The following is a 17,671-nucleotide window of genomic DNA, read 5'->3' on the forward strand; positions in this document are numbered from 1 at the left end:
GAAAGCTATCTACTAGGAATGAAGCTTGCAGGTGAATCCCAGCCTGATTTCTCGATTTCTTATGAGTATGATTTTTTTTTTACTCATTCATTGATTAAGATATGACTCAATCAATTTTCTTGATTGTTTAGTTAGTAATTTCCTATATAGCCCACACTAGCCTTGAAATTTTGGTCACTCTGCCAAGTCCTCCTGAGAATTGGGATTAAAGATGTGCTTGACCACATCTTGATCCTTGGTTGTCATCTGTAGGTATGCAAATGTTCCTAACAACAGTATCTCAGACCAAAGATCTTTTCATCTACTGTTCGTTCTACTTAGAATGTTCCCCTCCACAATCCTTATAGCTCATTTAATTCAGGTCTTTAGGCAGATACATGTTTTTGTTTATCCATTTAAGGCATAGTACACTTCATCACTCTATAATTATTGACCTAATTGTATTTCTTCTGACTTATGTATATTCTATGCATCCTATGTTCCTTATCTGTCTCCTCTTACTTTTCCCATGACTGTGTGCATGAGCCTAGATCCCTGATGCCTAATACTCAATATACATTTGTTGAAAACTAAGCAAATAAATGTATGCATTTCATTTAATGCTGATAATTTAATTAAATAAAGATTAAATATAATTATTATATTGAACTTTATACTAATATTTAAGGTTTTATACAAATCCAGTTAAACCATTTAATCAGAAATTTAATATTAAGATATTAAATTCTTTAAAACATAAGTAATTTGATATGTTAAATAATTTAATATTAATTTATATAGTCCTTAAAGGACCCAGATGTTCTAATATTTTTACCCTAAGACTGAAAAGAAGGCTTTAATACTAAGCAATTACTTTGATATCTCATCACATATAGCCCTTTTCAAAATATCTAGTGTGTATGTATTGGGAGCTATGATAAATATGTTAAAAGCCTGTACAAGAAAATCAAAGTCCTGCTATTGAATTTATTCCACCTATTTCTTATTTTCTATGTAAAAGACCAGACCATGGACCTGTTACACTAATGTAAGAAGTGGGAAAAAAAGAAATATCTGTTTTGATATCGAGTCGCATGTGTGTGTTCATTTTACATAACAGATTTTCCCTATTGTTTTCACTCCCACTTAACATTAATCACTACTATTCACAACAAGTAATTTATGTCTTAAGTGTTAGAATGGATTTATTCAAAATTTCACTTTTGCTTTATTATTATTTATAATAAAAACATACAAGAAAACAAATTTTAAAGCCTTCCAAAAAGCTAAAATGAAAATAACTTAAGAGTATTAGAGAAAAGCTTTATTTTCATATAGTTTGCTTTTAAGAAATAAATGTAACTGTAAAAATCATCAGACTCTGACTGTTCAAATTTGAATTAAAATACTACATTTGTAGTACTGTAGAGTTGACTCCAGAGTCAGGAGTGTATGAACTCACAGAGACTTGAGCAGCATGCATAAGACATGACAAGTTTCAGCACTAAGATGTGGAAGTCCACACTGGGTCTAAATTCTAACCAAGAAATTATCAGTAACTGATATCACCACTAACAAAGAGAACATCCATTTTCTCCAATGGAGTGCTGCACTGTATATCAACCATACCCAGTGTGGCTTCTGTTCTCAGGAGTAAACTGAATACACAAAATGAACTTAGTGGTACTTCTGTGCACTTTCTGGGCAGATCTGATGCCTCTGGACATAGGGTATCAGCATACATGTTCACATAACCATACTCAACACTTCAATCTTAAGTTATAAAATTTAGAGTTGATCCTAGTTGCAATGAAATAATTTTTAAAGAATTGACTGATACTAATCAATCTGAAGACTTTACTAATGAAATGAAGATAAATGTAATTCTTAATTTAATATTTAATCATTTGGCATGAGTTGTTAGGTTATTTTAGATAAGGTCTCACCTATAGCTTAAGCTAGCCTGTAACTTGCTACGTATACTAAGTTGTTCTCAAACTTCTGGCAATACTCATACCTCTGCTTTCCAAGTCTAGAGATGTAGGCATGATCTTCCATAGTGGTACAACTAATGGCTTTACTTTTGTATTGCAATTTAGTTGAAGAAATTATATTTCTCACTGGAATTATACTTTTTACTTCTCTACCCTTCTCAGGAATATTTATATGAAATAATTAACATTGCTAATATCCACAACAGTCCACACCTAACTAGATTAGGTTCATGGTCCATTTAATTTTCCCAAGGAATACCTAGATATTCAAGAACTAAATGTATTGATGCTTTTTAGTGGGTCCTTTTAAAATGTCAAAATGGAAACCTTCATTATAAAATTCTAGTCCTTTACTGCTCCAGAGAGCATCCAATGAAATTTAAACCTACAATAATATGCTTCTAAATTTATGTTCTAATTGATATGTTCTAAATTAATACCTAGATGCCTTGTTTAATTGATCTATGTCATGAAAGTAATCTATTTTAAAGCCTATCACCAGTAATTTTATTATCTACCCTATCCAAAGACATTTTTAAATACTGAAGCCTCTTGTCTGTTAAAAAAAGTTTGCCTTTTATATTTGTTTGGAAATGCATGCTAATGTAGCTCATATTTCTATTTCAAGAATCTAGTCATAATGTCATCCCATGAAGTAGATGCTGTCAGGGTAAGAATTGATTTCATAAGTATTACTAAAATAAATAATGTAAAGTGCATGAGTCCAGCCACAAAACACTATACTTAAGTAGCTGGTGCACAGTGTTCAGAGAAAAATGGATGTGCCTCTCACATCTTTGTTGTGGCTATTACATAATATCTTTTATCTCAAACATTATTTATACAGCAGCAATACATATAAATTAAGTAAGTACTTATCTGCTCTAGTATATGGATAAACATTAAAACCTCTGTGATCATAACAGACCCCCTGCCCCAAGTTAGCCAGAATCATTCTATGTAATTAATTGCTTATAGTAGATCATGTTAAAAAAAAAGTCTTCATATGCTTTCAGAAATCCTCATACTAGAAAACGACTATGAAATTTTGATCCTAAGCAAGCTTTCTTCTGAGTCAAATATCATGTATTGAGTGAAGAAAAACATATGTAGATAAGCAAGGGTACGCTTCAGAATTAATTTGTGTTAGGAATGAAACTGTCTTCGACTCTAGTTTTAAATTGAAAGGCTTTCAACACTTGATAATTCTCTTTGCTTAGGCATTATACAAGTTTCTTCTATACCTGTTTTTTAATAATATGAGAGAAATCTGAGTTCCAAGTATATCTCTTTATATGTGAAATGCCTACCTAAATTTTACCCAAGATCTGCTCATCTGCTCCCAAAAGTTTAACTCTTTGGATAAATTTAATATTGAGGATGGCATTTGACAACCAAAATGAAGGACACCATTTCTTAAAACAGATAAATTTTTGGTTGTAATTTTGTGAATCAGTGGAAAAACAAATATAAAGAATAAAGAAATCTTGTAAGTTGTACTTGACTTTGGACAATGTTGAGTATAATCTACAGTTTGATATTTTTGGGGGAAAAGGTCTAGGTTGTGCTTTGTTTGTTTGTCTTGGTCTTGTGCAAGTATCTGAACATTATTACAGCTCATACAACTCAGATCCAGTTTGGTTGAATGTATTAAATAACATAACTATTGATACACAAATTCTATGATACTCAAGGAAATGATTCCAAGAGCTTATGGTAAACAGTGACAAAGAGTGTTTTATGTCTGTAAATTCTATGAGTCATGAAACCACAGACTGAACATAAGCAGTGAAAACACTATTTATATTGAACATATGCACAATGTCTTTGGTCTTTAAGTGGCACAACATGAATAAGTACTAGTAATCTATAAATGACTGAATTACAATGAAAGATGCGCTTACACTATATAAAAATACCATGGTACAAATACAAAGAACTTGAGAACCTTTAAATAAGTTAGCTGTGAGGTAAGAAAAAGGTACTGGAATCATTCTCCATAGATACATAGGAAATATTATTTGTAATTTAATCATTTAGGAAATATGTTGACTACATGTGTTTGATGAGATTATGGTAGTTCAAATGGCCATCGTGAATGTTTTACTCATCCAAGAAATTCTTGAGGGCAACTTTTGTCATTTGTCAACTTAATGACAAGCCATCATAGCACAACAGTTCCATCATTAGTTGTGAAATATACAACAAAATCTAAAGAATAGGCAAGTATGCACAGTCATTATATTTTTTTCTTTTCTTCTCATGAAGTAGAGTCTAACTCACTGTTTTATCCTACAGCTAATACAGTCCATTCTATGTTTTACTACAGTTTTCTTTAATTGCATATATATAAAGAACTCACACAAATTTACCAAAATTTCCAAACTAAATCATTAAATGGAGAAATATTTGACTACATGTTGAGGATAGCCCCGGCCTTGTATTTTGATACTAATTCCCCTTTCCTGTGAAGGGCTGCAGAGGAGGTGTGAATCATTACACAGGTGAATTCTAGTGAACCTTCTGACCATCTTAATTTGTAAAATAAAGGCTGGAGCCAATGATTGGGCAGAAGAAGGGGAGGTGGAGAAATGAAGGTTGGTGGAAGAGAGCAGAGGGGAGGACTGGAGGAAGACAATGGAGGAGGAAGAAGACGAAGGAGAGGATGACTGGGAAGCAGGAGGTAGAAGGACAGATGAAGGGTCTGGAAAATCTTCAAGTTATAAGGGTTTCATAGCTGAAGAACAGAGTAGTGTAGGGGTATCTGCCCAATCTAGGCTTACAGAATATATTCATAATTAGTGAGTTGTGTTTTCATTGACCAGTCTTATTTGGGTTGGAGTTTTAAATATCTCCCACTACAACTACCAATTTTAATTTAAAAGTTGAAAAGTAATTCAGAAATGTATTTGTGCAACACCAACAGTTAAATGGTATTAAACATAAATAGCTCTCTACCAAACAGTGTAAGACATCTCTATAAGAAATTGCTGCACATTTCCTTTATTTAACTGGATGGCTATGAAATATCTTATTGGTTCCTCTCCTAGAACATGTCTCTCACTTCTGTATGAATAGTGTGCTGATTCTGCCAGCTGATTCTGATGAGTCTGCCAGGTGATGAGAGGAAAGGTGAGCTGAGACATTATACTTGGCGAGACTGTCACTCATGTGTAATTTTGACCCTCTGTTAGTGATTAGTTGAGTACAGATATGTGAATGAAACATTCACATTTTCATTGTGATGAAACATGACATTTTTTGGCAAAAAAAAAAAAAAAAACTTTTGATATGTTCTGCAAATTTTAAAATGAATTCAGTAAGATTATGTACAAGAATTCAATTTGTTGCCTTTGGCCACAGTTTGGCTGAATTCTTCAGGCAAACTAAGTCACAGCACATTGAAATAGTTAATAAAGACTACTTTTTAAAAAAGATTTTTATGTATGTGAGTACCCTGTTGCTGTCATCAGACACACCAGAGGAGGGCATCAGATCCCATTAAAAATGGTTGTGAGCCACCATGTGGTTGCTGGGAATTAAACTCAGGATGTCTGGAAGAGTAGTCAGTGCTCTTAACTGCTGAACCATCTCTCCAGCCCCAATAAAGACTACTTTTAAAACACCAAGTGCAATCCACACATTCATGGCTGAATGTATCTATTCAGATGATACATGTGTTAAGGAGATGTTGATTTTTGCCAACTCTATTTTCCATTTACTGTGTATTTTTCACTATAATTTTCTCTTCAAGTCTTTCTGTTCCCTCTTTCAGAACATTAGGATGCTACAATTGACCCTGCTGGGTTCCCATTCATAGATTGAATACAAATTCCCAGCATGATTCTACTGGCTATTTTGGAGATATACAAATGAATGTTCAACTAAGTCTTAGATAGTCGTACCTGAAGTATGCCAGTATTTAAAACCAGAGTGTCTGGCAGCCATCTTGGCTCATGCAGGAGACTCAGCACAGAGAAAAGTGTAACTACAAGAAAGTGAGATTTCCAATGGAATGAAAACTGAGGAGACAACCATCCCAAAGGCTCAATTGTGTAAATCTGTAAGTTCACCTGGATAGAATTTCAATCATAAAACCAAGGAATTCTGCTCACCATATTCAAGGATCTATTTCACATGTGGAATTGTATGATTCTAATTCAATATCTAAATTATGTAGACCCTACATATTTGTTGCAGAGAAGTACTCCATTAATATATAATTATTTAATGATAATGACGTTACTAAAAATAACCAGTATATCTAGTTTTCAGCACACATTATTTGTTTCAGCTACTTAGGTGATTTTCAGGGGAGTTCAGAATATTTTAGTTTCAATCAGGTATCATAGGATCCCACAGAGACAGAAGGGACAATCACTGAGCTAGTATGGATCTGTACTGTGTCTTTTGCATATGTGCTGTAGTTGTTCAGTTTGGAGTTCTTGTGTGACTCCTAACAGTGGGAGTGAGGGGTACTTTGACTCTTTTGCCTGCTCTTGGGATCCTTTTCCTCCTACTGGATTTCTTCATCCATCCCTGACATGAGAGTTCGTGCCTACGCTTGTTATGACTTCTTTTGGTCTTTTCTAAAGGGAAACTGAGGAGGAGTGCATCTGAGAGGATGGAAAAGTGTCAGGGAACTGGGAGGATTAAAAGGAAGGCAAGCTGGAGTAAGGATGTAATATATGAGCGAATAATAAATAAAATAATTAAAAGATATATTAGGATTCTGCATTTTGATCTATTTATTAAAATATTAATTGTTCTTAGTATTCTGATTATATTAATTTTTAGAACTCTGAGAGCTTGATTCTGTGGTTATAGCCTATGTTTTGTTCTGTTTCTTTTTCTTCCAGTATGTGTTTATGATTAGCTTTTAAACTCTTGGTTTATAATTGTTGGAATATTTTATCTAGACTTAAATTTATATATTAGCAACATGAATAATTTGAATAATTTTTAGTTAGGTAACTGAACTTTGATCTGAGACCAACAAATTTATTCTTATCTGGCATTTATTCAACACATTGTTAATATAAATTTCTATCCAGTCCTGTGTGAAGATCAGAGAGTTAAAATTCTGGAAAATGGTTAGCCTTTAAAGCATATGTATAAGTAACTTTAAATGGCTCATAGGCTATATTTAGGAATATGTGTATATACATACATACATGCATATATAGGCAGAAATAAGCAATAACTGTTTATGAAAAGAGAGCACATAATTTTGAAATATAATCAAAGGATTTTATGGAAGGTTTTGGAGAGAGAAAAGGGAAGGGGGAAATGTTGTAATTGAACTACAATCTCAAAAATAAACCAAAGAAAAAGGAAAGAAATTCACAAATTTTCAGAAATCTATTTTCCCACTACTTTCTCAAAGCTAAGTGTAAGACTACATCATATCTTCTCTGAATATGTTTTATGTATTAGTGCTTTATTCTAGTTTTTCTGAAAATGTTTTAAATTTTATTTTGAATTTAATTACTTTATCCAAAGTGTGTTGTCTGACTGAAGCAGACCCTTAGCCTTGCCTCATCAGTACATAAGTAACTACAACTGCCACAGATCTCAGTCAGCTAGGCTCAAAAGCACTGCTTTCTCATCATGCTTTCTCAACATTGTTAGCATCTTAGATAATCTATATTTTCTGCTCTCTCTTTTGTGCATTCCAGGAGATATTTTCTTACACTTAGTAAACTAATCGTAGATGGTCTGCACACCCTAAAATCGAACTGTGTAAACCTATTGCACTGCAAGGAACAGAAACAGCCTCCATTTCTTTAAGGCAGAGCCATTATTTTTAGAGTAACCGTGACAACCTCAAAATTCCCGACTCTGAGATTCATATTTTACATTGGAAAAAGGACCAATTCAATGATCTTTCTATCTTATAGTTCTATGTTGTATTTTATCTTCTATTAATTTAGATAAATTATCACTTTTATCTACCTTTTGGGACTCCTATACTTCTATGGAAAATATATGATAAACGAGTCTACAAAACAAGGAAAATAGTTAAGATATTTATCATTTTTCTCGATTTCTCCAGTCCATTTTCATGCTTTTTGCTACTTTTGCCTTTTCTGGAACACAGCCAGTACAGATAATGTTTATTAATTATAATACACCCATTTTTAAACTGTACCTGTTAGCAAACTTAAATTTAAATTTCCCCAGTTCAGTTACTATGTATATCTTAGGGAGAAAAATAGGAAAAACTACAACTTTGCACTGGAAATCTTCCAAACTCAATTTTCAACATATTGCCTAAATATACAAAGTATCTTAAAATTCATAAAACATGTTCTTTTCTGACTTTTGAAGTCTTTATTTCAATGACAAAACTATGGTAATATTTTATCATTTAGATTTGGTGAAAATACATTTGATATATATTGTATACAACACCAGTTGAATACAACTAACTTATTTACATTTAATACTCTTGAAGAAATTAACTTACCTGTTTATTAAAATGCATCATGTCCCCCCAAACTGAAAGCAATTATAAAGAAAAATAGAGCATAGTCACAAGGGAAGAGTTTATTTTAATTAAAAATACTTGTATTATTATCAGATACTATCTTAAAATAGATGCTACCTACCGCTGTGTTTGCAAAGGTCTCTTCATAAAATACCAGCATTACTGCAAACTGAAGGACAGTGTATATCTTCAAGAGCTGAGATGCTGCTGATGAGAAAGGGACTTCCTCTCCTGTAACCTAGGTAGACAGGAAAGACAGTTTCTTTTACTCAATTCCACAGCTCATTTTTCTTCATAAAATTTACACTGTGAGAAAGATAAGTAAAAGCAACATGATTTTGTCAGTTTTTTCCCCCAGAAAGAATTTGACATTCATTTCCTTAGAAAATTTTCTGAAGATTAGGAAAGTTGCTTCTTGATGCAAAATACTATGCCCTCTGGTATTGATTTAGTCTTCCTTAAATAGTAAAATCATAGGTGCTTCAGCTATATGTGTATTCATAATTGCAATATCTAAGAATAATAAATTAGAACCATGTTCAGCAATATACCAAGGAATGAAGACAGGTGACTCTGGACAGCATAAGTAACCATGATTCAACATCAAATGGTATTTTATTAATATCATTGTCTAAGCTATTAAGATTTATAGAAACATAGTGCTATAATTTTATTTGGAAAAAGCAGATGAAGCGCTTATAATTTAAAAATACCCACTTTGAATATTTTATTAAAAAAAAAGAAAACCCTTTTTCCTAGGCATTTTTAAGCAGAAATAATCAAGTACTTTACACCTATATCAAGCTTACTATACAGCTAATTATGGATATAAAACAAATGTAAATAATTTAAGATATTTAAAAATATCAAAATATTATTCATATAAAATATATTAAGACATCACATGATTTTTATCTAAATATAACATCTTCTAATTGACAATTGACTTTTCCTATTGTTTCTGTATTTCTATTTGTGACTTAAGTTTTATTATTTTTCTCTAGAAGAAGATCAAGCCAGTGGTGTTGGAGGATACCTTTAATGCCTGTACTTGGGAGGCAGAGACAGGTGGATAGCTCTGAATTTGAGGCCAGCCTCATCTACAGAGTGAGTTCCAAGACTGTCAGGACTACACAGAGGAAAAAAAAAAAACACAAAACATAAAAACAAACAAATAATTCTTGGTTTCTTGTATTTTTCTTGGTTTTTTTGAAAATTATTTCTATATTTAATATTTTTATCTAATATCAAATAAATTTAGCCATAATTTGACATAGCAATTGCACTGTTTTGGCATGACATCTATTTAGGGCACTTGATTTTGTCATAAATGAAATTAAGACTAGACCTGATTTCCAAAGGTTTTTCCATCTCTCAAGTTTTATGTCTCTGCATGGAGGACAAACACACCAGAGGAGGTTCTTGCTGTAGGTTTAAATGATTCTGAAACTAGTTTCAATTGTTCTACTTTCTAAACTGCATTCCTTCATGGTGATGATCTCCCATTAAGCTATCCATATACATCATGCTAGGTAATAGCATTTTATAGTTTCACATGAATATAGCACATGGAAAGCAAACTAGCCACATATCTAACATATCTAGCCTTACCACCTCTTATGCTATATACAATACTTACCTCTGGAATTTCTTCACTCAGGCCAAGTCTTGGTTTACCTGGACCCCATCCTGGTCCTTTAAATAGGACAGAAAACTTATGGCAGAATCCAGGTGTGGCCCAGAATGTAGTCCATATATAGAGTAAATGGTGAAACTTGAAAAAAAATATAGTTTATTCAAAGTAAGACAAACATAAAAAAGAATTAAATATAGCTAATTATATACCTTATTAGTATAGTCAGTGTAATTTACATATTGTCTGTAATAGACATGTGCATGAGAAGATAATATATTGATATAATATCACACTCTGTATTTTAATTAATTCTATACCTCCTGTATATCATTGATCTGTTCTCATCAATATCTTCAAAATTAAATGAAATTATAAGTTTGAAATGAAAAGAATATAACTGGTTACAAGTCATCAAGGTAGTGTAAACAAACTGTGAAGCTGCTTCAAAAAATTGACTAGCAGTTTATGAAAAATTAACTAGCATTCAGCATCATGCCTACTGACTCCGTTTCTAACATTGCTATATGGATAATACAGTTGAACATGGAGCCAGCACAAGAATGCTTATCAGTTCAAATATTTTTAAAACAATAATTTATTAAGTTAACAACATGATCTTAACAAAATATGTTCACAAACATTCCAGATTGTAAAGGTCCAAGTACTAAATGACTCACTCTGTCAAAAGAAAGGAAAAATTTGATGCCTGACAGAGACCTTTACATCGAAAGTTCTAGCAGGAGCACTCATTCTTTAAATAGCATTTATTTGACATACACAGAAGTTAAAAACATACCCAAACATAAGTGCTCAATAAATTTTAACTACAAGAACATTTCATGCAGGCACTATGATACACCATAGAATTGAATATATTCCTAGGGTTTGGGCATCAACTGCAGACTCTAAATGTGAGATTTTTTTTTTTTTTTTTTTTTAAGTACAGAAATGCATTAATGGAGCAAAAAACATTTGCTCTCAGAATTTGTGGTCTTGCTGGTATTTTAGCAGTCCCTGGGTGAATTTAAATTGCTAAGATTAGAAAAATGGATTTTATGATTGCTTGAACTATTCCAAGAATCAACATGAGTTATTACAGGACTTAGTGGAGAAGTTTCTGAAGATGAGGCAAATGTTAGAAGGAAACTTAGCCTGGGGATTTTCACTACTGGTAAGACATAAGATTAGTATGTTTAGAACTTCCAACACACATTAAAATACTGAATTGTCTGGCTATTTTGAAAATGTACTTCAATTTTATTTGTACACATGCAGATACTACCCATGAACAATATATTATAATAGCATAAAGACATTTCCCTGACGTAGTTACTAATCCCCTGAAACATGGGTCTTCTAAAGAGAGCAGAGTGAGTACTCTATAGGTAACAGGTAACAATAGCTGCCATAGCCCTGTATGTACTGGAGCAAATTCTAGGTTCCTTTAGGAAACTATATAAGCAATTTAGCTTCGTGCAAAGGGATGTCATGAAAAGTAAATAAGTAATTTAGCTTCATGCAAAGAGATGTTAGTGAAAGTAAATGCTTTGTGTGTTAAAATTTCTTAAATATCGTAATGCCATTTCTCAGTAAAATGAGCACATAGGAACATTAACTTTAGACCCACAGGTGACAACTACCATGGTGAAGAAAACATTTTTGAAAGTAGATACCTAGAAACTTAATACTTGCCTTAAATGAGTGGTAGCTAAAGAATGCTTGCCATTGTCTGTCTCTGGAACTTAGGGAATCCCTAGTCATTCATTTGCCTATGCACATGTAGTGTTTACAGTATCCCCTCATTGATCTTTTTCCTGGTATGAACATAGTATCCTCAAAAATTAAACAAACAAAAACAATATATTCCTCAAAGACCTGCTTCTAAAAGTGTTATGAATTCATCAATAACATTAACATCACCTATAACCTATTCCAAACTAAGTCCACAGTGCTGCTGACCAAATCTGCACTTCACAAAGATGGTCAAATGAGTCACTTTGGCATCAGGCTTGTAAAGCTCTTCCTAGATAAATGAAGCAGGATTTTACATTTTTTCTATTTATTTATATTAAGGAGAAAATGTACATGAAGCAAGGGGGGCTTTCCTGTAAGTTTTCTAATTTGGTTTTAAAACAGCTGATCGTCAAGATCCTGATGTATTTATTTTGTCTCCCAAGAACCAGTTCATACCCAGTTCTGAGTACAGACAAGCCTGGATAAAGATGGAAGGAGTGCCATGTAGTAGAAAAGTTCAAGAAGATGAACACCAGCGTTTTCCTTTTCAATTGTGAATAAACACAAATGGCTTTCAATATAGGAAGGACAGCAATTGACCACAGCTGGTGTGTGAAGCCACAGTAAAGCAAGGAGGTTGGAAATAAGTTAAATGTGCCTGGGTCTTGGTTTGCTAGGTTAGATTAGCAGCCAACAATTAAACTTGAAATTATATAAGTGCTCTGAACCTGTTTTTCCCATGTTAGAAAATAGAAATAAAAGAGACACTGGTTCATAAGTTATTACCGATGATGAATGAACTGTTTTGTGTTTGTAGGTACTTGACTTAGCAGAGGCTCAATAGGCGACTGTCTTCCTTTGCTCTCAATGCTCTGTTGCAAGCTTGAGTAGGTTTGCAAAACATGCCCAACAGGAGACTGTAATTTGTTACTTCCAGGGTGTCACAACCAACCCAGTGCACAGAGTTGTCACAGGATGACCATCACAGCTTGTAGAGCATCGTTACCTTTGGTGATGTCTTAACCCCAGGAGCCTTTGGGGCACTCTTATGCTGACATGTCAGAACTTGGCAGACATTCTTCATGTCTCTAGTGCCAACCACTAAGGCCAGCCAGCAAGCAATACCACATGTGTAACAGAAAATTGGTCTGCTCGTAGCAGAAGAGGTAATATGTGGACCTAACTGATGCATAATGCTCCTTGACACCCTGTTCTAAGATGAGAAGGCCAAATGCCTCATGTTGAATTTCTAACTAGAGTTTGAAGGCTTGAAGCAAATATTTTTCATACTAGGGGATCAGCCTTAATTATATGTCTTACCACTACTCCTGAATACATGAATATATTTCAGGTCTATTCTGAGAAAGAACATGTTTGCTAGAGAGGCACTTTCTTTGCATTTGAAGTATTAGACACATTTGAAAATTCTTAAAAGTTTTAATAGATTTTTAAAAATCTGACTCAAGTTGTCACTTGAGCACTAAGTTATTTTCAAATTCATTTGTATAAAACATTTTACACAGCAATGTAAAGCACTTATACCTACAATGACCATTTACCGCTTAAATATTCTATTTGTGAAACTATGTGCATTCAGAAATATCAAGGCTGAATGAATTACCTGCACTTTGAATGGCTCAAATGTACTAATGGGGTGGGTTAGACCATATATGACCTGTTCATTCTCTGCTTCAAACGTCCCTGAAAAATAAACATTGCAATATAACAACTGACTTTCCATCATTTCCAAAGCAGCTAATTGACTACTATGATGTTTGTACACTTTACTTACCAAATATTCTATCCCAAATAATAAGAGTGCCAGCATAGTTTTTATCTATGCAGTAACGATTTCTGCCTGTGAGACAAAACAATAAAAGTAAATTTTTGAATGGATGACATTGAGCTTTAGAAATATCTATTTTTCTTGTTTTAGAAGGTACAAGAAAAATTCCAGCAATAAAATGGTTTTTAAAATATCTTCTTCTCCTCAACCTAAGTAACTGAGGAAAGCTGAGAGTGAAAAGGTGGACTCTCCCAGGAAAGATCACAACAACTGTTTATTCAATGCTAAGGAGCCAACCTTGAAAACATACATATAAAAGCATTGTACAGGGATGAGCAAGACAAATTTGAGATTGTGTGTATCTCTGTGTGTGTATGTATCAATTATATACACAAGCAATAACAATTAGTGAGAAAGGGGCCCTGAATTTCAAATAAAATGGGGAGGCATATGTGTGAGGGCTTAGGGAGTGTGAAGGAAAATGTAAATATTGTAATTATAATTTGATCACAAAAATTAAAAAAATTGTACCACTGACAATGACAGAATTTATGAGATGTAGTTTCATTTTAATTTGTAATAATTTTTATTAAAAAGATCATTTTTAAACATATACTCATTTTCCCAATGTTTTTAGCTAAATATCTACATATACTCACATAACTAGTTTTATGAAAACTACTAAGAAATAATTAATTATCACATTGTTCAGAGGAAGTAAAAAAGAAGTAAGATAATAAATGTATTTGGGGGCGGGAACAATGGTGGCACTGCTACTAAGAGCGCTGGCTGCTTGTACAGTCCGAAGATTCAATCCGCAGCACCAGTAGTGGCTCAAGACAATCTGCAAGTGCCACTCGAGGGCATCTGATAAGTGCTTCTGGCCTCAGGGGAGTGTAGGCATGTGGTATACAGGTATACATGCAGAAAAAATACTCATCTACACAAAATTATGACATAATAAATTTTAAAAGGAAATATATATATTAGCTTTTATTTTATGATGCTATGTATTTTATTTTCTTTGCTGTTGTATCATAAAGAAAATTAGAGTGATATTTGATTATTTTAATAACAAAAGACATATTTAAAAAATTAAACTACACTTGGAATGAGAACTTTTAGCAATATGTTAATTTTCCAGCTCCAAAATATCTAAATTACAATTTAAACTTAATGTAACTGGCAACTTTTCTTAAATTTTGTGTGTTTTAAAACTTAAATATCAAGCTGGGCAGTGGTGGCGCGTGCCTTTAATCCCAGGACTTTGGAGGCAGAGGCAGGTGGATTTATGAGTTCGAGGCCAGCCTGGTCTACAGAGTGAGTTCCAGGACAACCAGAGCTATACAGAGAAACCCTGTCTCAAAAAAAAAAAAAAAAAAAAAAAAAAAAAACAAACCAACAAAAAAACCCCAAAAACAAACAAACAAAAAACCTTAAATATCCATAATGACAAAGCACTGCTAAAACTGAAGGAAAGAGTTTTAATCTACTAAACCATGTGTCTGTATTCATGGACTCACTTTCCGTGCATGTAAGTATTCAGTTGATTCGTAAATAAAGCAAAATCCCTGCAAGCAGAGTAGAAAGTTTATACACCATCTACACATGGCTCTTCACTAGGTAAGAAAGTGGTTTTCCCCTAAAGAGATGAGTGGCAATATCTGAAGACATGGCAGTAATCACAATCAGAAGAGGGTACAGAAGGCATCAATTGGACATAGATCAGGAACTCTGCTAAGCTCCCTGCAGTGCCCAGGTCAGCTTTCACCAAAAAGTGTGATGCTAAGCATGCTAAGAAGTCTGGAGAAGTGGAAAACAGTTAAAGAAGAAACTCCCAGCTGTTTGGTTTTTTTTTTTTTTTTTTCAGTGTGGATTCCTCTTTGCAGATTTTCCTGTTTATATATAGGAATCCATAATAATCTTACACTCCCTTGCTAACTGCTCCCAGGAGAGAGGATAGGGCTGAGGTTGAAAGAGCTTCTCCTGCCCTCTTCCATGCTGCTGTGGCCCCTGCAGGAGAACGGGGTGCGTTCCCCTCGGGAAAGATCATGCTGTAGTGTTCTAATACTGCCCGTGAAGGCAGGGACTAAGAGGAACAGTAGGTCAGCGTTCACTGCTTTGTCCAGTGCCCTCAGCATTATGCCCCTAAGATTTATTCATGCAGTGTTTATGGAAGTGGCTTGGATGATCTTGCTGTTACCTGGCTCTCATTACTTGAAAAGTCTATTTTGTACTCATGTACACTAGCGCTCATACAAATTCCAAGTTTTCTTTTATTTTCCCATCAGAAATAATGCATGTTCTTGATGATTCTTGTGCTGCCCAAATAAAATGCATTTTGATTTTCACTAAACTTGTTGTCTCTATGTCTTGGTACTAGTCACATGGGGTCCTTTTTATCCAGCCAGTGCAGCTCCTGCTGAGATCCTTACTGAACTGAGGCAGGAGAGGAAAGTGCTGGTTACTAGGTTCTTTTCAAATCTCTCTCTCTCTCTCTCTCTCTCTCTCTCTCTCTCTCTCTCTCTCTCTCTCTCTCATTTTTTCTAATAATGTAATTGGCTTCTCATGGTTCATTTCCTATAGTACATGTTTAAAAAACAAAATTCCTTTTAAAATCACAATAGTTTTCAAGACTAGCAATTTCAGTGTGGACAGAGCAGATGCTTAAAACTGTGTTCTAAGGAGTCCTACAGAGGACTCCTGTAAGCTCCTCTGCAGCTGATTGGCACACTTCTCAACCACAATTAGAAAAGATGAAAAGAGGTTGAGGAGTTCAAGTCTACTGGTCCATGCCTTCAAGCTGAGGCTTCTTTGAATAGAAGAGGAAAAGCAATACTTATTTATAATAGTGTCCTCTAATAGTGTAAGGTGTGTTTCTATTACTAAAGTAGCACGAGTATTACACTAATTTCTTTAAAAAAAAAAAAAAAAAAAAAAAAAAAAAGCAACTGAACTGCCTTACCATGGTGAACTCTGTGATGACTAGGAGTGTTAAGGACCATTTCCAAAGGGCCCAGGCTTCTGATGACCTGCTCATAGCAAAAGAAATAGTCACACACACAGTTATCAATGAATATGTATCTGTGTTACACAAATCCATGAAAAACACACATGGGTATGAGATACAAACAGTTTTAAAATCCTTCTGTGGCATCACGAAAAGGCACTGACTATCCAACTGCATTCATACATATGGTATGGCAGTACCAGGCTTGTCTGACTATTCATATTCTCAGGCTTTCTATGTCATCCTAGGAAAATAATGTAAGCTCTTTGTAATTCAATGTCCTCATCTCTAAAACAAAAGTAGTGACAGCGCTATAAAATAATGGAACTCTAGGCTTCTAAATGTGATGGTATCTTGCATGCTTTATGGTTAAGGGGAAAGCAGCCACTATCAATGGTGATATTGACGAACTGGCAACATATCAGTGGTACAGGAAAAGAAAGGGATGGTGCACTTAAGAGCTTGAACTGCTTAAGACAAGCACAGCACATGTAATATGGGCATATTATTTGGATACTTATTTGAAACAATCAATCATAGGTAATCAGGTAGGTAATGACAAGAGAAGAAGAAATCATTTTATTTAGAGCAATAATGGCATTAGCAGTGGGCATGAAATGCAATTTTGTCATAGCAGAACTGGTAAGATCCATAATTTGTTTGAAAATACTTTGACAATAAGAATAGAAAGAAAAAAACTAGAATGACAGAAATGAATCGACATCTCTGAGTTTAATTCAAGCAGACAACACAAATAGACAGCTCCTGCTTTTCTGAATTCTTGGCAGAGATGGGTAAAATTGAACAAAAATGAATTTACAATGCATCAATATATGATAATATTTATTAAACCAATTGAAAGCATTAACAGAGGTTCAAGCTCAGAAATACACTTCTATTTATTCATTTATTTAAATTTTAATTGTGCATATTCATGCATGTCTTATTATGATCTGTGCATCTAAGTGCCATGTCTGAGGAAGTCAGAAGCAGGCTTTCGATCTGATAGAGCTCTACTGACAGAAGTCACTGTACTGACAGA

The 17,671-nt window shown here is 33.8% G+C and overlaps 1 protein-coding gene across 5 annotated transcripts in view; it reads right to left on the minus strand.

Annotated features, from left to right (window-relative positions):
* Agmo (alkylglycerol monooxygenase) overlaps nucleotides 1-17,671 on the minus strand; it is a 379,192-nt gene that overhangs the window by 218,590 nt on the left and 142,931 nt on the right. For all 5 annotated transcript variants that reach the window (XM_076941966.1, XM_076941965.1, XM_076941964.1 and 2 more), the window contains 5 exons: nucleotides 16,585-16,651; nucleotides 13,626-13,691; nucleotides 13,455-13,534; nucleotides 10,103-10,237; nucleotides 8,585-8,701 (listed from right to left, as the gene is read on the minus strand). In XM_076941966.1, coding sequence (XP_076798081.1) covers nucleotides 8,585-8,701; nucleotides 10,103-10,237; nucleotides 13,455-13,534; nucleotides 13,626-13,691; nucleotides 16,585-16,651 — 465 coding nt within the window. The remainder of the gene's footprint in view (nucleotides 1-8,584; nucleotides 8,702-10,102; nucleotides 10,238-13,454; nucleotides 13,535-13,625; nucleotides 13,692-16,584; nucleotides 16,652-17,671) is intronic.

Source organism: Arvicanthis niloticus, chromosome 11 (assembly GCF_011762505.2).
Source record: "Arvicanthis niloticus isolate mArvNil1 chromosome 11, mArvNil1.pat.X, whole genome shotgun sequence".
Lineage (NCBI taxonomy): Eukaryota > Metazoa > Chordata > Mammalia > Rodentia > Muridae > Arvicanthis > Arvicanthis niloticus.